The 26,461-nt window shown below is 45.1% G+C and overlaps 1 protein-coding gene across 1 annotated transcript in view; it reads right to left on the bottom strand.

The window, feature by feature from the left end:
• The window catches only part of LOC124605649 (angiopoietin-related protein 6-like), a 941,284-nt gene that overhangs the window by 124,489 nt on the left and 790,334 nt on the right, over positions 1–26,461 (bottom strand). Inside the window, exon 8 of the mRNA XM_047137517.1 lies at positions 24,694–24,942. Coding sequence (XP_046993473.1) covers positions 24,694–24,942 — 249 coding nt within the window. The remainder of the gene's footprint in view (positions 1–24,693; positions 24,943–26,461) is intronic.

Here is a 26,461-nt window from a genome sequence, read left to right as displayed (position 1 = left end):
GCTCAGAGCCATTTGAACCATTACCGTGTTAAAATGGACCGTTTACCAATTGCGGAAAAGGTCGGTATCGTGTTGATGTATGGCTATTGTGATCAAAATGCCCAACTGGCGTGTGCTATGTATGCTGCTCGGTATCCTGGACGACATCATCCACGTGTCCGGACCGTTCGCCGGATAGTTACGTTATTTAAGGAAACAGGAAGCGTTCAGCCACATGTAAAACGTCAACCACGACCTGCAACAAATTATGATGCCGAAGTAGGTGTTTTAGCTGCTGTCGCGGCTAATCCGTACATCAGTAGCAGACAAATTGCGCGAGAATCGGGAATCACAAAAACGTCGGTGTTGAGAATGCTACATCAACACCGATTGCACCCGTATCAAATTTCTATGCATCAGGAACTGCATGGCGACGACTTTGAACGTCGTGTACATTTCTGCCACTGCGCACAAGAGAAATTACGGGACGATGACAGATTTTTTGCACGCGTTCTATTTAGCGACGAAGCGTCATTCACCAACAGCGGTAACGTAAACCGGCATAATATGCACTATTGGGCAACGGAAAATCTGCGATGGCTGCGACAAGTGGAACGTCACCGACCTTGGTGGGTTAATGTAAGGTGCGGCATTATGGGAGGAAGGATAATTGGCCCCCATTTTATCGATGGCAATCTAAATGGTGCAATGTATGCTGATTTCTTACGTAATGTTCTACCGATGTTACTACAAGATGTTTCACTGCATAACAGAATAGTGATGTACTTCCAACATGATGAATGTCTGGCACATAGCTCGCTTGCGGTTGAAGCGGTATTGAATAGCATATTTCATGACAGGTGGATTGGTAGTCAAAGCACCATACCATGGCTCGCACGTTCACCGGATCTGGCGTCCCCGGATATCTTCCTGTAGTTTTTTCGTTTGACGCTTATTTCGTGAGATATTTGGCCCGGTCATGATCAATGGACCACCCTGTAGATGGGCAATTACGGAGTCCAGTATTCGGCAAATTAACCACTTCAAGAGTAAAACCACACTTCTGGCTAGTCGTAATAAAACTTAGTCATACCTACAAGATGCTTGTCAAAATGTGCGAAGCATGGCTGCTGAATGACCCGGGCCGGAAAACATCCTGTAGGATATATCAGAGGATCCGGTAGACACCAGCAGTAGAGGTGACAAAAGACGAGGGATACCTCCTAATATCGTGTCGTAATTCCTTTTGCCCGGTGTAGTACAGCAATTCATTGTGGCATGGACTCAACAAGCCATTGGATGCTCCCTGAGCTACGCTGCCTCCATGGTAGCCCATGATTGCGAAGGTGCAGTATTTTGTGTACCAACTGACCTCTCGATTAAGTACCATAAATGCACCTTGGGATTCATGATGGGCTATCTGAGTGCCCAAATCATTCGCCCTAACTGTGTCGAAAATTGTTTTCAAACCAATCGCGAACAACTGTAGCCCAGCGAAATGTCGCTTTGAAATTCATACCTATTGCACCGTTGTTTGGGAGCACGCAAGTCCATGAATGGCTGCAAATGGTCAATGATCGGTTCAGTTGGACCATATGACCCAGTCCATTTTATATCAACTCAGCCCATACCGTTATGCAGCCACCACCAGCTTGCACAGTGCCTTATTGACAACCTGAGTCTACGGCTTCGCTACTTATCTGATAAGTCCACAATTTTACAGTCGCGAGCCCAGGAGAGACACTGCAGGCAACGTTGTGCCGTTAGCGAAAAATGGCTCTGAGCACTATAGGACTTAACAGGTCATCAGTCCCCTATAACTTAGAACTACTTAAGCCTAAATAACCTAAGGACATCAGAAACATCCATGCCCGAGGCAGGAATCGAACCTGCAGCGGTCGCGCGGTTCCAGACTGAAGCGCCTAGAACGGCTCGGCCACACAGGCCGGCTGCCGTTAGGAAAGGCCTTCGCGTAGATCGTCTATGTGCCCTAGCGGATATGTTCGTTATACGTCCCTCACTGATTTCTGCGATTATTTCGAGCAATGTTACTTGTCTGTTAGCACTGACAACTCTACGCGAACGCCACTGATCTCGGTGGTTAAGTAAAGGCAACTTGAGACTGCTTCGTCTGTGGTGAAAGTAATGCCAGAAATTTCTTATTCTCTGCACATTCTTGATGCCGTGGGCCTCACAATACTGGATTCCCTAACGGATTCCAAAATGGAATGTTCCCTGTGTCTAGCTGCAACCACCATTCCGCGTTCAGAGTCTGGTAACTCCGTCGGAAACCATTTCACAAGAATCACCTGAGTACAAACGACTATTCTGTTTAAGCGCTGCTCCTTTATGCCTTGTGAACGCTGTACTACCGCCATCTGTATAGGTGCATATCTGTATCTCATGAATTTTGTCACCTCAGTGCATAATAATAATAATGCAAAGAAACTTAAAATCCGGTGTGATGTGCGTACTTCCGCAGCACTGCTAACAGGCCGATGTTGTGTAAGCAAACGGGGAGGCAACCTGACTCATTCAGAAGTCATGTTTCGTACATTTTGACAAGCATCCTTTGGGTGTACTCAATTTCATTATGACAACTTACCACTGTGATTTTACACCTAACGTGGATAATTTTCCGAATGCTGGTACTCTGTAATCGCCCACCTACATAACGAAAATACAGCCATTATAAACCTGAAGGTGCGTCTATGCTGACGTGAAGCCGGTAGTTTCGAATAAAGCACCTTCATACAGCTATGCGGCTTTTGAAAACACCTCATCACTCTCGATTTTTTATTGTTATTATATTAATGATAATTTGAATGCTCATTGAGTTGTTCATAATGTCTCTGAGCTGTGGTTGCCCTCCCCAGAATGTTGTTTATATAATCATGTTACCACTCAGCAAAATTTTAAGTAAATGCTTTGACAATAGATGTAATGAACATTTTATTCACAAAGTGACACCCATGGAAAATACTATCTGACGATGGCCCATGCAGACAGAAGCCGGCAATGTCAGAAATAAAAGGAAATTCGCATTTTTGCCAGAGATGCAAGTCATATTAAGACCCTGACAAAATCATGAATGGCTATCCACTGCTTCACAAAGCTACAGATAATCTGTCAGTCTAAAAAGCTTAGATACTGGATTAATAAAAACTGGAAAAAAGATAATACGGTGATTTTAATGCTTCACGTTGTCTAGGGTAAATCAGGGTGATACGGTGAACAAAAAATTTGGGCCTCGTAGAAGGCAAGAAATTGCTTATTTAAACAATATAAAAACACTCTCCTTTCATAAAATACATAAGTAACACATTAACAGTACCACATCCTCTTTAAGGCACTACAAAAGTTTAAAAAAAAAACAATACTTTATACATGGGTGAAATGGTGAATGCCCTTTGGGTGAAATGGTGAACTTATTTCCCCTGCTTTTTGCCACATACGTCACATATATTCATATTTCGAACAGTCTTCATGCAGCCAAAGTTGGCAGCTAATACATTTGATCCAATCCACATCCTTTTTAGTGCAACTATACAGTTCACCGCACCCTACACAACAACACTCTTCATCATCCGCGTTGTCATCATCGTCTTGCAATTGGATATCCAGCGACGAGTCGGATTCGGTGTCAGTGGTAGACGCTTTTCGTTTCTTAGGCTGCTTCTTTTTGATAATTCCTTTGGTAGTCTCTTTGCTTATTGTTTTTCCTTTGGTTACGGTTTTTCCTTTGGTTACGGTTTCTCCTTTGGTCATCTTTTTAGCATTTGCTCTCCTCTTCACTGACTCATTTTGTCGTTTTCTGTTTCGCAGGTTGTCGATGTTTTCTGGAGAAGTCAAAACCTCAGGTAAAGCTCTGGACTTCTTTCTTGCAGATACAACTTTATCTAGGATAGGTATCGGCGAAATATGGTCCAAGAGTTTGCCAGGGGTTATTTGAGACTCTTCTGTTGCCACTGTCGAAGTCATATCTGTTGCTTCTGATGAAGACTGCAAGTTTTCCTGTGCATTTTCCGCCAGTTGCGAACAGCCCAGTTGTGGTGAAGCTTGTATGTGTTCAAGTCCCTGATCGTTATCTACGTCTGCAGTTGCTTCTTCCGAGGGATTAGGTATCTCCTGCCAGTGCCAACAACTTGGTCGAGGTGAAGTAGGTCTGTTTTCATGCCGTTCGTTGTTTTCTTGATGTTGATATGAAGCTGATGTTAAAAACGCGTATTCGAGGATGACATCAGGATCAAATGGGATGATTCCTGTGCTCCTGAACCCCGATATTGCATTCTCTGTCGTAGATGCTTGAACCCATGCCTTTGTAAGCAGTCCTCCGAACACTAGTCTGGAAATTTTTCTGTTTGGATTCATTTTAATGTACGAATTGCAAGCATTGTAATAATAGGATTTCAGAGCTTTAAAAAATGCTCTGTCTAGCGGCTGCAGACAGTGTGTGGTGTGGCTGGGTAGACAGAGCAAAATTATGTTTTTTTCTTCTGCAAACTCTAATGTATCCACGCTGCTGCAATGAGAGCTATGTCCATCCAAAATAAGCACGACTGTTCCCTGAGGCTTCCTCGGTGCAAAATGGTTCCTTAGCCACAAAAGAAAATATCAGTTGTTAACTACGCCGACTTTTGTGACATGAAAATCGTGGAATCCGGCGGCATACCGTCCTTGTACTCCTCCTAAGCCCCTGGATCGATTTCAGCCGATCCTGGTACTCATATTACTTACATTCTCGAAAGAAATACTGTGGGTGGGTGTGATAACATAGACAACTGGGGGAGATGGACAGACAGAGAGAGGGAAGGTGGAGATGGACAGATATATGAAGTACGAGGAGATGAACAGAGAGAGAGAGAGAGGAGGGGGAAATGGATAGAGAAAAGGGAAGAGGGGCAGATGGTCAGAGAGCGAAGAGGAGGAGATGGGCAGAGGGGTAAACAGGAGGAAAATGGAAAGAATGAGTGGTGAGGAGGAGATGGACTGAAAGAAAGAGGGAGAAGGTAGACTGAAAGAGAGAGAGAGAGAGAGAGAGAGAGAGAGAGAGAGAGAGAGAGAGAGAGAGATATGGGAGGATTAGATGGACAAAAAAGGAGGAGGAGGAGATGGGCAGAGGAGGGAGGCGAGAGTGGACAGTGAGAGGGGGAGTAGGAGATACGCAGAGGGGGCACGAGGGGTTGTACAGAGGGTGGGAGTGGAGGAGATGAGGGGGTGAGGAGGGTATATAGGGGGCAGGAGGAGATGAACTTCAGAGGGTGAGGAGAGTAGAGAGAGAGGGAGGAGGAGACAGGAAGAGGAGGGGAGAGTTCCAGATGGGCAGATAGTGGGACATGAGGAGATGTACAGAGAGGAGACAAAGAGAGGGGGAAGGAGGAATGGACTAATTGAATTGGTACATAAACATACCCATGCAATGCCGAGTACTCAGCTGGCAAATTAATGAAGTGATTCTGCTACCTCTGAGCAGCTTCTGACTTTCCTCGATTTACCATCGTCTGCCAGAGCAGACAGTATGCTTTCAGGCCTAGCATCACCAAGTCAAGACAGCTCAATTAGCATTTCGTAAATATGTTTCATTCAAACAAATTCGGCATTCTGTAGAGACCCTTTTTTTATTTTGATAAAACGACACTGCTTAAAATTGGCCTTCACCGTAATTTGTAATTATATAAATGATCATTTGAATAAGAAGCTTTGCAGTTATAATGTACAGCTTTGTTGGTGAAATAATAATTACGACACATGCCATCTGAAAGCAGTAGCTGTGAAGGAGAGAGATTTTCATCTGATTGACGAACTGGCAGGTAGTGTTTGGTTTCACAGTTACAGCTGCATCTCTTTTGATGGCACTGTATTTTTGTTTTTCAGTAATGGTATAGTTCAATCCTGCTGTCAGCGTTTTCGATGGCGCTGGATGATGGTAATTAACAAAGAGTCCGTAAAGTTTTTGCTTGTTGTTCAAATCTCAGTCATTACAGGAAACCATCCACCTGTAGCGATGGCCGAAAATACAAGCCTCAACTTAGGTAAATACATTGAGGTGACGAAAGTCAGAGGATAGATCCTTTTGCTCGGCGTAGTGCAGAAAATCGGCGTGGCATGGAGTCAACATGTCTTTAGAACTCCCACGCAGAATACTGAACAATGCTGCCACTACAGCTATCCGTAACAGCGAAACTATTGCGGATGCAGGATTTTGTGGACGAGCTGACTTCTCCATTATGTCCCAAAAATGTTCAATGGTATTCGTGCCAGGCGCTCGAATTGTCCACAGTATTCATCAAACCAACTGTGGCCTGGTTATATAGCGCAATGTCACCCATTGTTGTTTGGGAACAATAAGCCCATGAATGGCTAAAAATGGCCTTCAAGTAGCCGGATACAACCATTTCATGTCAATGATCGGTTCAATTGGACCAGATGGCCCAGTCCAGTCCATGTCAACACAGCCCACATCATGATGGAGCCACCACCAGCTTGCACAGTGGCTTTTTGACAACTTGGGTCTATGGCTTCGTGAAGTCTACGGCACACTGGTCACGAGCCCAAGAGAGGCGCTGCAGGCGATGTCGTGCTGTTAGCAAAGGCACTCTCATTACTCATCTGCTGCCATAGCCCATTAATGCCAAATTTTGCCGCACTGTCCTAACGGATACGTTCGTCGTACAAGCCACATTGATTTCTGCGGTTATTCAACTCAAGTGTCGCTTGTCTGTTAGCACTGACAACTCTACGTGAACGCCGCTGGTCTCGGTCGTTAAGTGAAGGACGTCAGACACTGATGAGAGGTAATACCTGAAATTTGGTATTTGCGGAACACTCTTGTCACTCAGGATCTCGGAACATTGTATTCCCTAACCATTTCCGAGACGGAGTGTCCCTTGCGTGTAGCTCGAACGACCATTCAGCGTTCAAAGTCCGTCGTGCGGCGATAATCAGGTCGGAAACGTTTTCACGTGAATCACCTGAGAACAAATGACAGCTCCGCGAAAGCGTTGTCCTTTTATACCTTGAGTTCGCAATACTACCGTCATCTGTATATGTGCGTATCACTAACCCATAACTTTTGTCACTTCACTGTATATACACATGAGTTGCATATTTAAGTTCCCACTATTGGTGGCTCGTTTAGTGCTAGAAAAGAAATGGAGGAGGAGGAGCCATGCTGCGGCTCGCATTGGTGCTGTTGGTAGGTTTCCGCCCTCTGTTGGAGGCCAGATGCTATCGTTTAGTTGCCATGGTTGCAGATGTTTGTCTTCTTCTCGTGTTGACTGGCGCAACTCGTTTCGCAAGTGTTGCCTGTCCGCTAGTGGCAGCAGTGCGGTTATGGGTATGTAGTAATTCTTGCCCTATCTTTGGGGAGACGTGGTTGTTGGGCCATGTCGTGTGAGTGTGGCAGTTCGGTTGGGGACTCAGGAGGAGCCAGGTCCGCGCAGTGCGCGAACACGATGGGAGCCCTGGCGGCGCGCATAGGCTGCCACATGGAAGGCCTGTGGTCATGAGGGCGCACGACCTCGTGGTAAACCGGATCCAGCAAGCTTTAAGATGAGTGCGTTTCCATGCAAGTACGGAAACCTCCAGTATTGTGATATCTCGCGATTCTCCAGTGACTTGGGTTCGTGTTGCTGCTCGTAGTGTCACCGAGGCAAAGAGCAGCGAGTAGAGTGCTTCTGGCGTATTGTTCCATCGAACGTCAGGTAGCCTCAGTAAGATTATTTAGTCATTCGTAGACTGCCACTAGTCTGAGTTTCCATCTTGTGAAGCGAATGCAACTCTTGACTGCCTATCTCATTGCTCGCAAAAAAGTTTGTTGCCGGATCCTCTCAGAGGTCGATTCCCGGAGCGCTGTCTGTGCCCCCTTGGTTCTTGTGTTTTATTATCTTATTCCCCCTTGTGGTGATCAGTTTCTTGTTTTTTTTTTTAAGTAACCTTTGCCATTGCGTTTCCTGTTTAACAGCAGATTTCTAACTTTTTAAAAATATTATTGCCATTCCTGGCGTGTGGTGATCAGTTGCTTGTCTTTTAAAATTAACCTTTGCTATTGCATTTGCTGTTTTACAGCAGGGTTTTAAATTTTTAATATAACTGCCATTCTTGGCGTTACAGCCGGTTTTTTAAATGGTTTACCATCATTTTACCTCACCCGTTTGGTGATCAGTTGCTGGATCTTTTAAATCAATTTCAATTTTAATAATGAGCAGCCTCAGTTGCACCGTTTACCTAGAAGTTACCTAGGTTTCAGTCGTTATTCTAAAAAAGGTTGGGTTATCCCGACTGAAATCTAGGTAAATTCTAGTTAAACGGTGCAACTGAGGCTGTTCATTATTAAAATTAAAATTAATATTTATGCAGTTGCTGACAGGGGCGCGAAGTGTTGAAGACTTTTAAATTAAACTTTGCTATTGTATTGGCCGTTTTAACTACTAGGTTTTAACTACTAGGTTTTAGTAGATGCACAGGAGACCCGTATAGGATATGTTATAAACGATACCGCAGACAACGCATCTGGGAGCAGCGATAAACAGATGGTACACACCCACCATGCTTCGAAGGGCACATGAAGCTATAAGTCGAAGAGAGAGCCCCTGATGGTTCAAATGGTTCAAATGGCTCTGAGCACTATGGGACTTAACATCTGAGGTCATCAGTCCCCTAGAACTTAGGAATACTTAAACCTAACTAACCTAAGGACATCACACACAGCCATGCCCGAGGCAGGATTCGAACCTGCGACCGTAGCGGTCGCGCGGTTTCAGGCTGAAGCACCTTGAACCTCTCGGCCACACCGACCAGCAGCCCCTGATAGAGGGAGGAAGGTTTACACTGAGGGCTTGTGGTATTTTCGCAGGATGTCAAAGCCGGCAGGAGAAATATGCCTAACCATTGTATTCTATGTATTGTATGTTAACTGGGGGCCTAGAAACGACGGAGAGGCTCCGGCCCCCCAACCCCCCCCCCCCCCCCCCCCCCCGCAGCCGCAGCCGCAGCCGCAGTGGTCCACAACCCCACGACGACTACTGCAGTCCACTTCACCCCTCCGCCGCCCCACACCGAACCCAGGGTTATTGTGCGGTTCGGCCCCCGGTGGACCCCCCCAGGGAACGTCTCACACCAGACGAGTGTAACCCCTATGTTTGCGTGGAAGAGTAATGGTGGTGTACGCGTACGTGGAGAACTTGTTTGCGCAGAAATCGTCGACATAATGTAGCTGACGCGGAATAAGGGGAAAAAGCCCGCATTCGCCGTGGCAGATGGAAAACCGCCTAAAAACCATCCACAGACTGCCTGGCTCACCGGACCTCGACACAAGTCCGCCGGGCGCTCCTTCCCGCCTGGAATGCCTAACGATTCGGAACAATTTTGACAGTTACTTTGTCCAAAGAGGTACATGAGCGCAAATAAATATCAAAACAGAAAATATCGGCTTGAGTATGGACCAAAATAGGGGCCTGCCACAATTAATGTTTTCACATAATTTTTCCCAGAATACCCAGTGCGACGACTGTCGCCGCCGCGAATTGGCTGCCCGCTGCGCACCTACAGATGGCACGCGCTTCCTGCCTTGATTAAGGCGCCCAGTGAGTAAGCAGTCGGCAGCAGAGGAGCGGCCTTGACCCGCCGCCGCGCATCAGGCTGTGTCTGGCAGGGAGCGTCATCGCCCGCTACCGGCGCACCGGCAGCGGTGGCAGGCGAGAGCGAGACTACCGACACCCACCAATGTCGGTGCACACCGACGTCCGGTTCAGTGTTCACTGGAGGCGAGGACTTGCTTCTTAAGTAATTAGAGCAATGTCAAACTTGGGGCTCAGTTCCACAAGCACCTTGATTTTGTGGGTCTTCAGTCCGAAGTACGGCCGCTGATATTTTTAAAAATGTAAGGAATCCGACATATCGATACTTAAAAAGTATCATTATCGGTCTCGATACACCGAAATAATGTAGCGATATATCGAAGGAGTGAATATCGGCGTCCCGGCCCATAAAAATATCGGCTGCTCAATGCCATGGCCAGCCTAAGCTAGGCTTTTCGGTTGAGGATACACTCATGCTCATAAATTAAGGATAACTGCGTAATGTGGTGCCACACAATGTGGCACTACACAAAACTGGCGCTAATAGCATAGGCACATAGGGACCACACACGACACAGATCTCTAGGTCCACGGTATTGGTAATAAGTTGAGAAAACCGTCCCAAAACACATGTGCTAAAAAACGCCACTGTTTCCAGCGCATGTACCCCGACATCAATATGGGATATGATCACCATGCACACGTACACAGCCCGCACAATGGGTTGGCATACTCTGGATCAGGTGGTCGAGCAGCTGCTGGGGTATAGCCTCCCGTTCTTGCACCAGTGCCTGTCGGAGCTCCTGAAGTGTCGCATCGGTTTGAAGACGTGCAGCGATACGTCGACCGAGAGAATCCCAGACATGCTCGAGGGGCTTTAGGTCTGGAGAACAGGCAGGCCACTCCATTAGCCTGATATCTTCTGTTTCAAGGTATTCCTCCACGATGGCAGCTCGGTGGGGCCGTGTGCTATCATCCATCAGGAGGAAGGCGAGACCCACTGCACCCCTGAAAAGACGGACATACTGGTGCAAAATAGCGTCCCGATACACCTGACCTGGTACAGATCCTCTGTCAAAGACGTGCAGGGGTGTACGAGCACCACACCGTCAAACCACGACCTCCATATAGGTCCCTTTCAAGGACATTAAGGGGTTCGTATCTGGTTCCTGGTTCACGCCACATGAAAACCCGGCGAGAATCACTGTTCAGACTATACCTGGAGTCATCCGTGCACATAACCTGGGACCACTGTTCCAATGACCACGTACTGTGTGCTTTACACCAGGCCTTACGGGCTCTGCTGTGACCAGGGGTCACTGGAATGCACCTTTCAGGTCTCCGGGCGAATAAACCATTCCTGTTCAGTCTTCTGTATACTGTGTGTCTGGAGACAACTGTTCCAGTGGCTGCGCCAAGGTCCCAAGCAAGGATATCTGCAGTACTCCGTGGCCATGCACTGATGGTGAGATATCGGTCTTCTTGTAGTGTTGTACACTGTGGGCGACCCGTACTGTAGCGCCTGGACGTTTCCTGTCTGCTGGAATCGCTGCCATAATCCTGAGATCACACTTCGTGGCACACACAGGGCCCGTGCTGCGACCTGCTGTGTTTGACGAGCCTCCAGTCGCCCTAGTATTCTACCCCTCATAACGTCATCATTACGTTCATAGTGTCCAACGGGCACAATATTTCGGCGATCAGACATGTCGCCATCGTCAGACTGGACTGTTCATCAATACGTGTTCTTTGAGTCATTTTCAACACACAGTCACCATTAGCACGTCTGAAAACGACTGCACACTTATTCGCTGCACCGTACTCTGACGTGCACCAACACACCTCTGCGTATGTGGACTGCTGCCAGCGTCACGGTGCGTCGCCCGCGGGTCAAATGCACCGCATGGATATACCCCGAGGTGATTTAAACCCGCAAACCGCTCACCAGAGCGTTGTTTCACCATGTACCAGCATTATCCTTTATTTATGAGCATGAGTGTACATTGCCGATTGTAAAGCCGTATATTTTATTATTTCATTTATTAGTATTTCATTTCTTATTAGATACTCTGTACATTAATCAGCTAGCAGCCTGATTATCGCCCTTAGAGTCAGAATTGAAAACGATCCTTGTTCACAATTAGCGATAACCACTTTGCTAATACTGCTAACTGCATGAAGTGGCACAATAAAAGGTGTCGGGGAGGGGTCCGCCGTTCGGTTTCGTCACATATCGGATCTGACCGGAACACTTCATGTCGACTTGCCTGTTTTTTCATTTCTGCAAACGCCAGCGAACTAACAGCTGTCGTGTCAAAATTGTGCGGTGATGTTAAACGTTGCAGTTTCTGTTAGTAGCGTCGAGCGCCGATTGCGTCAGAATTTCCCCACACTCGCCTCTGCACACCGCAAAGACCAGTCTCGTCATTTAGACATTAACGTAACTGGTGTGGTATATCTTCATATCGGAAATCTTGTTATTACATTCACACAGCCACCCTCCAGCGCCGTCGGATTTCTTCTTTGTGCCACCAATACTTGCTTCACACAGTCACAGAGAAAGGCTGGACGTGATGAAAGCTCAAAAAGTAGTAAGAGTCCTTCACACAGTGAAAGTACATCTGTATTCTACTACAATTTCAAAAGAACAATTCAAAGGCACAATTTCAAATATTTACCAAAAATGACCTGGAAGAGCAGTTGAACGGAATGGAAAGTGTCTTGAAAGGAGGATATAAGATGAACATCAACAAAAGCAAACCGAGGATAATGGAATGTAGTAGAATTAAGTCGTGTGATGCTGAAGGAATTGGATTGGGTAATGAGACAGTGAAAGTAGTAAATGAGTTTTGCTATTTGCCGGCCGCGGTGGTCTAGCGGTTCTGGCGCTGCAGTCCGGAAACGCGGGACTGCTACGGTCGCAGGTTCGAATCCTGCCTCGGGCGTGGGTGTGTGTGATGTCCTTAGGTTAGTTAGGTTCAAGTAGTTCTAAGTTCTAGGGGACTTATGACCTAAGATGTTGAGTCTCATAGTGCTCCGAGCCATTTGAAGCATTTTTTTTTTTTTTTTTGCTATTTGGGGAGTAGAGAGGACATAAAATGTAGACTGGCTGTGGCTAGGAAAGCGTTTCTGAAGAAAAGACATTTGTTAAAAACGAATATAAATTTAAGCGTCAGGAAGTATTTTCTGGAAGTATTTGTATGGAGTGTAGCCATGTATGAAAGTGAAAATGGACAAGAAATAGTCTAGACAAGAAGAAAATAGAAGCTTTTGAAATGCGGTGTTGCAGAGGAATGCTGAAGATCAGGTGGGTGGATCATGTAAATAATGATGAGGTACTGAACAGAACGGGTAGAAGAGGAAGTTGTGGCACAACTTGACTAGAAGGTTGGTAGGATACGTTCTGAGGCATCAAGGGATCAGCAATTTAGTACTGGAGGGAAGTGTGGAGGGTAAAAGAGATGAATACACAAGCAGATTCAGAAGGATGTAGGTTGCAGTAGTTATTCGGAGATGAAGAGGCTTACACAGGATAGAGTAGTATGGGGAGCTGCATCAAACCAGTCTCTGGACTGAAGACCACAACAACAACCAAAAATTGCCACAAACTATAATAGAAAACAAAAGCAACGGGACTCAAAGTTGCCGTTTTGATATCGATATATCGATGTGTCTGTGCAAAATAATTTGCCTACAAATATCGATATTATCTGAAGATACATCGATAGTTTATCAACACCCCTAGTCCTAAGACTGGTTCATGCAGTTATTCAACCTATCCTGTGCATGCTTCTTCATCTACGAATAACTACTGCATCCTATATCCATTTGAACCTGCTTACAGTATTCAACTCTTGGTTTCCATCTATCATTTCAACCACCCACACTTTCCTCCAATGGTAAACTGGTGATCCCTCGATGTCTCAGGATATGTCATATTTCCTACTTTTACTCAAGCCATGCCACAGATTCAATTTCGGACTCAGAACACGGGAATGCCGCCTCGATGATCCCCGCAAAAGGGCGAGATTACCTGTACGGAATCATGTAAGAAACAGTGACAGCTTTCTTTTGCGCTCGGCGGACACGAAGCTGCACTCATTGTTAGGTTCCGAAACGTATTTACCTCTTCTTATCGACCTCTCAATTTGGTCCAATTTTCCTATGCATATTCGCAAATGTGTGAACTGTTTCTGAGAAATGTCATGTCCCGTTACTGTGTGCTTTTTTCTCAGATTGTTGTTAACCGACAACGGAATGACCGTGAACACGTGTGCGTACAACACAAATTAGGAATGAATATTGACGGAGTCGTTACACGGTCACAAATTGTTCCTTTGTTAGACCTAACATTTCCCGTTAAAGCCGCGTACGTGATTTTCCATGGAAGTTACGCACACAAATTCCTCATTGTTAACAGCCGCATATAAACTTATTTCTAGATGATTATTGATTGTCTTTTAAGCGTAGAAACGTCATAAAGATTGTTGCGTTAAACATAAACCCTTTAGACCACCAGATGTCAAAGTTATCTCGTTTGGTGAAATCACAATGCACGAAAGCCGCTTTTTTATTTTAATTTCTTTCCATTCCGCTATTTTCTCTCCGTAAATACCTGACGTGGGGTCATTCTCTATGTCTTCAAAGGCCTATATACCTGTAAACTCGCGAACTGTAACTTCATTCTTCTGTAGCCTTTTGTCTACTACTATACAGGGTGGTCCATTGATAGTAACCGGGCCAAATATCTCACGAAATAAGCATCAAACGAAAAAACTACAAAGGACGAAACTTGTCTAGCTTGAAGAGGGAAACCAGATGGCACTATGGTTGGCCCCCTTGATGGCGCTGCCATAGGTCAAACGGATATCAACTGCGTTTGTTAAAAATATAAACACCCATTTTTTATCACATATTCGTGTAGTACGTAAAGAAATATGAATGTTTTAGTTGGACCACTTTCTTCGCTTTGTGATAGATGGTGCTGTAATAGTCACAAACGTAAAAGTACGTGGTATCACGTAACATTCCGCCAGTGCCGACGGTTTTTGCTTCGTGATACATTACCCGTGCTAAAATGGACCGTTTACCAATTACGGAAAAGGTCGATAGCGTGTTGATGTATGGCTATTGTGATCAAAATTCCCAACGGGCGTGTGCTATGCATGCTGCTCGGTATCCTGGACGACATCATCCAAGTGTCCGGACAGTTCGCCGGATAGTTACATTACTTAAGGAAACAGGAAGTGTTCAGCCACATGTGAAACGTCAACCACGACCTGCAACAAATAATGATGCCCAAGTAGGTGTTTCAGCTGCTATTGCGGCTAGTCCGCACATCAGTAGCAGACAAATTGCGCGAGAATCGGAAATCTCAAAAACGTCGGTGTTGAGAATGCTACATCAACATCGATTGCTCCCGTACCATATTTCTATGCACCAGGAATTGCGTGGCGACGACTCTGAACGTCGTGTACAATTCTGCCACTGGGCACAAGAGAAGTTACGGGAAGATGACAGATTTTTTGCAAGCGTTCTATTTAGCGACGAAGCGTCATTCACCAACAGCGGTAACGAAAACCGGCATAATATAAAGTACTGGGCAACGGAAAATCCACGATGGCTGCGACAAGTGGAACATCAGTGACCTTGGCGGGTTAATGTATGGTGCGGCATTATGGGAGGAGGGATAATTGGCCCCCATTTAATGATGGCGATCTAAATGGTGCAATGTATGCTGATTTCCTGCGTAATGTTCTACCGATGTTACTTCAAGATGTTTCTCTGCATGGCAGAATGGCGATATACTTCCAACATGATGGATGTCCGGCACATAGCTCGCGTGCTGTTGAAGCGGTATTGAACAGCATATTTCATGACAGGTGGATTGGTCGTCGAAGCAGCATACCATGAACCGCACGTTCACCGGATCTGACGTCCCCGGATTTCTTTCTGTGGGGAAAGTTGAAGGATATTTGCTACCGTGATCCACCGACAACGGCTGACAACATACGTCAGCGGATTGTCAATGCATGTGCGAACATTACGGAAGCCGAACTGCTCGCTGTTGAGCGGACTGTAGTTACACGTATTGCCAAATGCATTGAGGTTGACGGACATCATTTTGAGCATTTATTGCATTAATGTGGTATTTACAGGTAATCACGCTGTAACAGCATGCGTTCTCAGAAATGATAAGTTCACAAAGGTACATGTATCACATTGGAACAACCTAAATAAAATGTTCAAACGTAGCTACGTTCTGTATTTTAATTTAAGAAACCTACCTGTTACCAACTGTTCGTCTAAAATTGTGAGCCATATGTTTGTGACAATTACAGCGCCATCTATCACAAAGCGAGAAAAGTGGTCCAACTAAAACATTAATATTTCTTTACGTACTACACGAATATGTAATAAAAATGGGGGTTCCTATTTTAAAAAAACGTAGTTGATATCCGTTTGACCTATGGCAGCGCCATCTATTGGACCAACAATAGCGCCATCTGGTTTCCCCCTTCAAGCTAGACAAGTTTCGTTCTTTGTAGTTTTTTCGTTTGACGCTTATTTCGTGAGACATTTGGCCCGGTCACGATCAGTGGACCACCCTGTATTTGTTCGTGGCTGTTCAGAAAGAAAAACCTACATCTTTAGCTAGATAGCTCGTCGATTTAGGACGGTTAGAACCTAAGGGACGTTTGGGATGTCCAGCAGTGGTTTCGGAGTACGGAAAATGGGACAAGGTCAGGGCTCGGTGCGGCGCTACATTATCCTGTTAGCCGCAGTGTGCCACTTCCTCTGCGACCGCGGCTGGCCTTCGCTTATAAAGACCTCATTCACTCAACATAATGCACAAGATTTACAACTTGGCCTACAGTAGAACAGCTGCCACAGTTTCTCTCGATTCTGACACTAAAATATCAATCTCTCCCTGAGAAATTTACCATACGTCTCGAAAAGTCTACACTCCGTAACACTACCCAAGTGCCAATCGCTGATTGCGATACACTTCGAATCTGTTGTAGTCTAGGTCAAAATATGAAACTGGAAATTTGTGGTAAGGACTATGGGACCAAACTGCTTAGATCATCGGTCCCTAGGCTTACGCACTGCTTAACCTAAACTAAACTAATTTACGCTAAGGAAGATACACACACCCATGCCCCAGGGAGGACTCTGACCTCGACGAGGGGGGGGGGGGGGCGAACCGGTACAAGGCGCCTCTGACCGCACGGCTACCCCGCGCAGCGTCAAGATACCAGACGCGTATTTTTTTTTTTTTTTTAATACGTGCCCGTACGGCCTTTGAAGCGGTGAAAACCTACCCGAAGAAAACGCGGTTGTTATTTTTGCTGAGCACGTACAGTGGAACAGTAGAGACATAACAAAAATATTCAAACATAATTTCCGCGTTTGCCATTGTACTTTACAACAGTTCAATCAGATCTTCAAACATGTTGATATATTTCGATATCTTCGCCTAACCTCACAATTTTTGTAACGGTAAATAATTTCCACAGTTGCTATTGTACTTTACAATCATTCAATCAGATCTTTAAACATGTTGATATACTTCGAAATCTTCGCCTAATCTGACAATTTTTGTAACGGTAAAAAGTTTGTGTGTGGTAAATCCAACAGTATATTTAACAACAAATTCAACCATATATGATAACGTTACATCCCGAAGACGCAGTAGTCAGAACTAAGTTGGAAGTACCCCGATATACAGCTATACGCGCGCTCTGTCCGCGGTATGACGCTTGTCATTCATGGCGATAGTGTTGTTAGCAAATTCACAGTGCAACCATAACAGTGCAACCATACAAGATGGGCTCCTGAAGGATTTAATTGAAACAATAAGGTCTCGCACTGTGTCGAGTCCAGGAGTAACCAGTGTGGAGGTGGCGAGAGGCTATTCCCGTTTGTTTTTTTCGTGCTCTTTGTTTTATTTGTTTTCTGTTTTTTTTTGTTTAGCTTATTTGGTTGTATGATTTTGGATGTTAAGTTTGATAGCTACTTTGTTATTTTACAGTATTTAGGTTGTGTTGCGTTATCTTTTATAGTCAGTGCAACAACGAGGGGACATTATACTATCCATTGCAAAGAAGTGCTGCATACACATTGAGCACCACACACATCTGATTATTGCAATATTATTGCACAATTTACAGCATGTATCACAATTTTTAAAGCAGTAATTAGCAGGAGGTTCATATTTATCAGGTTTTTCTGTGATGCATCCGCTCTTGAACCACGTGTATCAAAACATTATACCTAAACATTTTAAAGAATCGAGGGGGTGGAAACAGATTATGAATCAAAGCTTGTAAGACTGGAGCGCCCATCAACATTCGTGGTTCGCAGGAGAACGAGGCCAAAATACATTTCACAACAGAATTAAAAAATCACTTTTTCGAAACCCTGTAATTATTTCCCATTGCGACGTATAGGTATGACATTTGGCTCAAAAGTGCTAGGCAACCTCCCTCTGTAACGATGAGAAAGCTTGGCCCCCTGCGACGTTACCCTCAGATTCGAGGACGCTTCAAACACCAAGATGTCGACACGTGCAAGAAAAAGGCCAGAGGTCAGAAGTTCACTTGAGATGTAAGATGGTAAGATGGCTTAAAGAAGTCACATTGGCACCAAATTTCACTGCGACTCTGCCCAACGCCACCGTGGATATCACACACGATGCGAAAGTCGTCGCACTCCCTCTTACCGACATTTCATCCCTTCTGTAAGGTCCGCCAGTTACGCAAGACACCGTTTTTCCCAAGCGCTCAAACATGTTTCAGCACTCTTGTGCCATCATCAGTGGGTTTCTGTTTTATTTAATCTGTAACGTGAACATTTTTACTAAATGATTACAATATTATACATTACTGGCCATTAAAATTGCTACACTAAGAAGAAATGCAGATGACAAACGATTATTCATTGGACAAATATATTATACCAGAACTGACATGTGATTACATTTTCACGCAATTTGGGTGCATAGATCCTGAGAAATGAGTACCCAGAACAACCACGTCTAACCGTAATAACGGCCTTGATACGCCTGGGCATTGAGTCAAACAGAGCTTTAATGGCGTGTATAGGTACAGCTGCCCATGCAGCTTCAACACCATACCACAGTTCATCAAGAGTAGTGACTGGCGCATTGTCACGAGTCAGTTGCTCGGCCACCATTGACCAGACGTTTTCAATTGGTAGGAGATGTGGAGAATGTGCTGGCCAGGGCAGCAGTCGAATATTTTCTGTATCCAGAAAGGCCCGTACAGGACCTACAACATGCGGTCGTGCATTATCCTGCTGAAATGTAAGGTTTCGCAGGGATCGAATTAAGGGTAGAGCCACGGGTCGTAACACATCTCAAATGTAACGTCCACTGTTCAGATTGCCGTCAGTGCGAACAAGAGGTGACCGAGACGTGTAACCAGTGGCACCCCATACCATCACGCCGGATGATACGCCAGTTTGGCGATGACGAATACACGCTTCCAATGTGCGTTCACCGCGATGTCACCAAACACGGATGCGACCATCATGATGCTGTAAACAGAACCTGGATTCATCCGAAGAAATGACGTTTTGCCATTCGTGCACCCAGGTTGAGTACACCATCGCAGGCGCTCCTGTCTGTGATGCAGCGTCAAGGGTAACCGCAGCCATGGTCTCCGAGCTGATAGTCCATGCTGCTGCAAACGTCGTCTAACTGTTCGTGCAGATGGTTGTTGTCTTGCAAACGTCCCCATCTGTTGACTCAGGGATCGAAACGTGGCTGCACGATCCGTCGCAGCCATGCAGATAAGGTGCCTGTCATCTCGACTGCTAGTCATACGAGGCCGTTGGGATCCAGCACGGCGTTCCTTATTACCCTCCTGAACCTACCGATTCCATATTCTGCTAACAGTCATTGTATCTCGACCAACGCGAGCAGCAATGTCGCGATACGATAAACAGCAATCGGGATAGGCTACAATCCGACCTTTACTAAAGTCGGAAACGTGACGGTACGCATTTCTCCTCCTTTACACGAGGCATCACAACAACGGTTTACCAGGCAACGCTGGTCAATTGCTGTTTGTGTATGAGAAATCGGTTGGAAACTTTCCTCACGTCAGCACGTTGTAGGTATCGCCACCGGCTCCAACTTTGTGTAAATGCTCTGAAAAGCTAATCATTTGCATATCGCAGCATCTTCTTCCTGTCGGTTAAATTTTGCGTCTGTAGGACGTCGTCTTCGTGGTGTAGCAAATTTTAATGGCCAGTAGTGTCTGTAATCATTTAGTAAAAATGTTCACATTACAGATGAAATAACGCAGAAACCCATTGATGATGGAATAAAGGTGCTGACACATGTTGGGGGACTGGGAAAAACGGTGTTTTGTGTGTATGGCAGACCTTACTTCCAACAATTTTAACTGCAAAAACAGTAAACACAAGGAGCTGCAAATGATGAATATTTCACCCCTTCTTTCGATGTCTTCGCGATGGAGGTTACAACCGCGACGGCCATCGTTGAAATCGTGCGGTTTTCTTATATGTGGCCGAGGAAAATGTTTGCAGACACACTGCCGTTCAGAGTCGACATCAATAGGCTTAACGGGGTGGCATAAAGGGCGTGGTGAAACCACCCCTTCCCTTGAGGCGTTAATTTCACACAATTTGGGGTCGGAAACGAGAGTCTCTGACACTGATGACCTCCTACGAACGCTTCCACCCTTCTCTATGGACATGGTTGTCTAGCAACTCCACTGAATGTTCAAATGTGTGTGAGATCTTATGAGACTTAACTGCTAAGGTCATCAGTCCCTAAGCTTACACACTACTTAACCTAAATTATCCTAAGGACAAACACACACACCCATGCCCGAGGGAGGACTGGAACCTCCGCCGGAATCAGCCGCACAGTCCATGACTGTAGCGCCGTAGGCCACTCGGCTAATCCCGTGCGGCTCCACTGAATGTGATCGCTCCTATTTGGAGTGCACTACTACCGCAATTTTTGCTCTGATGTACAGTTCAAAACCATTCAACGAAATCGGAACATGATCCGAAGCAGCAAAGGGTGCCTATGCTTTTTGAGCCCTCCTGTGGTGTGATCACTGAGGGGAGCGACATGACACATGCGTGAATAAAACGGCAAACGTCCCTCTAAAACATTGCCCCTCCCCCCCACCCACAGCCACACAATTAGGTAATACCGGTCAGTGCCACCACCCCACGATTATCGAGCACTTTAGACATGTACCTGTAGAGAGAAAACCTATGAGCAGAGTCCTAAGCGCCTACAGGTAGGCAACAACTTGACGCCTCTCCATTCTGGCACGCCTATTAGCAGCTGACCAGGATTTTGACGGCTTTTCTCTGTGCAGATACATTTTTAAAATGCTCAACCAACGTAGGCGGTTGGTACTGACATTATTGCCGAACTGGGGGATCTTAAGGAAACCCTTTGCCATTGATAAAGAGTCAATTCGTTTTAGAAGTAATAGACGCAAGATACTCATGTAAATTAACTTGAATAAATGTTTTTGATAAAAGCAGCGAAAACATGCTTTTACGTCAAGATGGAATATTTCTAAGTCCAGTAATCTTATGTATCGATTCAGGCACAATCTCTCTTTAAATGCCAAATTCATATTTAAGCGGCTGTTCGTATAAATTCTGGGTCTCACAATCTCAGTCTTAACTTTTGGAAAGCCGGATCTTTCATTAACTATGCATGATGGAAAGAAGTCATTATTGCTATATTAAGACATTTTATTAGTGAACTTTAAGTCTCTCTCAGGAAATCTGAAGGAACACATGAAATGTATTCGCAGTTGCGAATAAGGACAATCATTAGGTGTATAATGGAATGACGTCAATGGAGATTTGTGCTGTACGGGGATTCAAACCCGGATTTCCCATTTTACGCAAGAGGTCGCCTTGATAGCTTTGGGTATCCGTGCACGCCTCCCTACCAGACTCAAAGTTCCATAAATCGTCGTTCATGAGGAACAATCTGCAGTCCTACTCTTGCTATAATTTCCCCACAGCGGAGGGAGCGGGATATTTTAATGGAAACTCACTGCCTAGTATCGGCGAATAAATAGGACACTGCAGTGACTGTGTTCTTCGGACATACATGCATCTTTCTTCTTAATAACACAAGCACTGCAGTATCGTCTCGACGAAGGATGTGTGGACCCCACGACTTTATTAGTGGAACACTAAATGGTACAAAATCTGAGGTGCAGTTCGGAGGAGAAATTTAAAAAGATTTTGAAATTAAAACAGGTGTAGAGAATGTAATGGACTCTCTTCTGTGTTTTTCGATTGTGTCTGAGAAAAAAGTAATCCCAGAATGGTGGAAAGTAAAACCAGAGCTATAAATTGGCTAAACAATCAAATTAGGAAGAACCAGTGTTAGTATAAACTACTTAGCGTTTGCAGACGACCTGGCGAGTCTATATCATGGTATATGAAATCAGTGCATTAAATAATCGTAATTCTTAAAGAATCAGCGGGTAAGATGTGGCTTCAAATATCGTTTGAAAAGAAGAAAGGAGTACAAGTCCAGGAACAATCTGGCATCCCGTATCTGAAAACTAAATATGGGAAAATCGAAAGTTTCTCAGTTCACGTATTGAGGCAAAGCCATTCAGGAAACTGGCCTGGAAAAGGTTGGTTACTAAATTCGCTGTCGGAAAATGGTGACAGCTTTCAGGCTGGCAAGAAACGTTTATAACAAAAAGCTTATCTCAAAGAACACAAAAATGAAACTCCTCCCTCCTCCCCTACAGTCATCGAACTAGTGTATCTTTATGGGACTGAGAAATTAGTTTTAATCAGAAAGGGAGACACTGAAGAAAGGGAAAAGAGAATGAAAAGTAATGAGGAAAGTTTTAGGTCCTAACTGTACTGAAGAAGGAACGCACACGCTAAGAGCAAACAATGAAATTGAAAAGTGTATCATAATGTATTTGGATATGGAAAACCGAAGGCTAAAATTCTACAGGTACATTGAAAGAATGGAAGCAACTAGACTGACTGGATAAGCTGTAAAATTCTACGGAACTCGCGGTAAAGCTATACAAGAAAGGGAAATATTTCAGCAGAAAATTCGCCACTGAACACCTGACCCGGCAGAAAAACCCACGAAAGCCGGAACGGTTCGGGCTGATGTGAGGGTAGGAGCCCGTTGTGAGAAGATGAAAGTAATCTCAGCACATGAAAAGGTGAAACAAAGCGCTGGAAATTCCCCATGTCGTACAGCGCGCGGTCCAGAAGGGGTCAAGGATGAGTAATAGTAATAAAACATCGTACTAATTTTGTTATTGTTATTGAATTCTGAAGCATCTGCAGCTCGTTAGAAGTTTTACGGCAAGAAGTTCTATTCCAGAGAGCGGAGAGCGGGAATTGCGAAATGAGATCATAGTCACAAATATTGCTCACCCCCTCCCTAAGTGTACCCTGGTTTCGCACCTGGGACATAGAGAGTGTAAGAAGATACACTACTGGCCATTAAAATTGATACACCACGAAGATGACGTGCTACAGACGCGAAATTTAACCGACAGGAGAAGATGCTGTGATATACAAATGATTAGATTTTCAGAGTATTCACACAAGGTTGGCGCCGGCGGCGTCACCTACAACGTGCTGACATGAGGAAAGTTTCCAACCGATTTCTCATACATAAACAGTAGTTCACCGGCGTTGCCTGGTGAAACGTTGTTGTGATGTCTCGTGTAAGGACGAGAAATGCGTACCATCACGTTTCCGACTTAGATAAAGGTCGCATTGTAGCCTATCGCGATTGCGGTTTATCATATCGCGATATTGCTGCTCGCATTGGTCGAGATCCAATGACTGTTAGCAGAAAATCAAATCGGTGGGTTCAGGAGGGTAATACGGAATACCGTGCTGGGTCCCAACGGCCTCGTATGACTAGCAGTCGAGACGACAGGCATCTTATCTGCATGGCTGTGACAAGATCGTGCAGCCACGTCTCGATCCCTGAGTCAACAGATGGGGACGATTGCAAGACAATAACCATCTACACGAACAGTTAGACGACGTTTGCAGCAGCATGGACTATCAGCTCGGAGACCATGGCTGCGGTTACCCTTGACGCTGCATCACAGACAGGAGCGCGTGCGATGGTGTACTCAACCTGGGTGCACGAATGGCAAAACGTCAATTCTTCGGATGAATCCAGGTTCTGTTTACAGCATCATGATAGTCGCATCCGTGTTTGGCGACATCGCGGTGAATGCACATTGGAAGCGTGTATTCGTCATCGCCAAACTGGCGTATCACCCGGCGTGATGGTATGGGGTGCCACTGGTTACACGTCTCGGTCACCTCTTGTTCACACTGACGGCACTCTGAACACTGGACGTTACATTTGAGATGTGTTACGACCCGTGGCTCTACTCTTAATTCGATCCCTGCGAAACCCTACATTTCAGCAGGATAATGCACGACCGCATGTTGCAGGTCCTGTACGGGCCTTTCTGGATACAGAAAATATTCGACTGCTGCCTGGCCAGCACATTCTCCAGACCTCACCGATTGAAAACGTCTGGTCAATGGTGGCCGAGCAACTGACTCGTGACAATGCGCCAGTCACTACTCTTGATGAACTGTGGTATCGTGTTGAAGCTGCATGGGCAGCTGTACCTGTACACGCCATCCAAGCTCTGTTTGACTCAATGCCCAGGCGTATCAAAGCCGTTATCCTTATTTCTCAGGATCTATACACCCAAATTGCGTGAAGATGTAATCACATGTCAGTTCTAGTATAATACATTTGTCCAATGAATACCCGTTTATCATCTGCATTTCTTCTTGGTGTAGCAATTTTAATGGCCAGTTGTGTATTTACGAAAACGGTGGTTGAGAGTCTCAGAGGCTACCGAAAGGAGGATCGATTAATATGCCTAAAAGTAAACATTGGTAGAGCTCATCACGCCACCTAGCATAGTTCAAGACGTATTTCCTGAAAACTAGATGCACATGAAAGACCCCCTCTCGCTGGGACGTTCTGCACGTCTATCGGCATCGTCGGAAGAAGAGGCGCAAAAGATCTGTATTTCAGCAGTAGGAGGGGTGAGGAGCAGGTGCTGCCGTTTACCTCGTCGGGCTGGTCGGAGCCAGGCGCCTCCAGTTCGTCCGAGTCGTCGGGCGGCGCTCTGCCGCGGCCTGCACCTCCTACTACCCAGACGCCGTCTCTCCTGGAGCCGGTGTTGGAGCTGGAGCTGGAATTGCTGTTCCTGCCACTGCTACCGCCGCCGCCACCGCCGCCGCCACCACTGTCTCCCTGCCAGCTACCGTTGTGGCCTTCTCGGGCGGCGCACGTCTCCAGTAGCCTCGTCTCTAGCGCCTGCATACACACAATGATGATGTCGTAATTTCCGTATAAGTGTAGAATAAACTCCCTCTCTTTTTTTCCGGCAACTCAGATCACTGCCTGGCACTGTGATCCTTACTGGCTTTTAGCGATTAAGGAATAATCTTGTTTCAAAAAAAATGGTTCAAATGGCTCTAAGCACTACGGGACTTAGGGGAAAGTGGGGGAAATACATGCACCTAAGGGAAAAATCGATGTGAACCATTCGTTTCGTCATTAAAACCTACGAAAATAAGTACATACCATACAATGGACATTCCTCCACATATTCCAATCGTCTGTAAATAGTTATAAACAGTACCTTAATTTTGAACATTAAAATAAAAAAAGTGCAAATTCGTGGTATTTCCCACCCATGAGGGGGGTAAAACAAACAAACCATAAAAATGTACAATACTTACTATATTTATTTGCTTATTAGTTACTACAAATAGTAAACAGTATATTTAAAAACTAAATAATGTAATTCTACAAAAATCTCTTATAATTTTCATTTTTATTGATGTGAAAAGAGTTCATTTTCTCACACAGCAAAGATCGCACTTGTAACCTTTTGGAGTGTTCCAGCGACTACATTCTTCATGACTCCATCTGCTGCAAGAAATACATCGGTACCATAGTTCTCCATCTTTCCCAAACTGTACACAAACTAAACAGACATCTTCTGAAATCGCCAATTGATCACTTTTGGTTGACGTTGTTGTGACCTCATCTAGGTCTACTAGAAGCGGAACATCTTCTGCTGAAGATCCAGGAATCTGTTCTTGACTCCTTTTGAGGATATGTGGCTCATTTGTAGATGCAGCCACTTCATTTCCATTTGTTGCATTTGGAACCTCTTCATCTTCAAGGACAGCATCTCTGAAGATCTCACATTGTTGTAAGTCGTCATGCTGAAATTTGTTTGGATTGAAAGGGCAAATCCCACATGCCTTAAAACCTGAATGCCCTTTGTCCATGGTAGCGACCTTAATATATGCCTTATTAAAAAGTTCTGCTAACTCATATGGTGCAATTTTTTGATACACTTGTGACTTCATATACATGTCACATTCACGATTGAAGGCTGATTTCAAAGACGAAAAGAATGTAACATCTAGTGGTTGAAGCTTGTGAGAAGTCTGTGGAGGTATGGTTACCATGACAATAGAATGTTTTATACAAAATTCAAAAATATCAAGTGAAATGTGGCTGCTCTGATTATCTATAATCAGCAGCACAGGGTCATCAATAGTTGATTTTACATTGTTCTGAAAATGTTGGATCCATTCGAAAAATAATGACTCATTGGACCAGCCATTGACGGAACAACCACATATTGCTCCAACTGGTCCACCTTTACTTAAGAGATTTGACATCCTCTTCCTGGGGAAGATAAACATAGGGGGGATGTAGGTACCAGCAGCACTGAAAAAACATATCACAGTCACGTTTTTCCCCCTTTCCCAAGACGTGGCCCCACCTATTTGTTTAACACCTTTAGGAGCCAAAA

This window comes from Schistocerca americana, chromosome 1 (genome assembly GCF_021461395.2).
Source record: "Schistocerca americana isolate TAMUIC-IGC-003095 chromosome 1, iqSchAmer2.1, whole genome shotgun sequence".
Lineage (NCBI taxonomy): Eukaryota > Metazoa > Arthropoda > Insecta > Orthoptera > Acrididae > Schistocerca > Schistocerca americana.
Note: the sequence above shows the minus strand (reverse complement) of the source record. Positions and strands in the feature narration are given on the sequence as shown.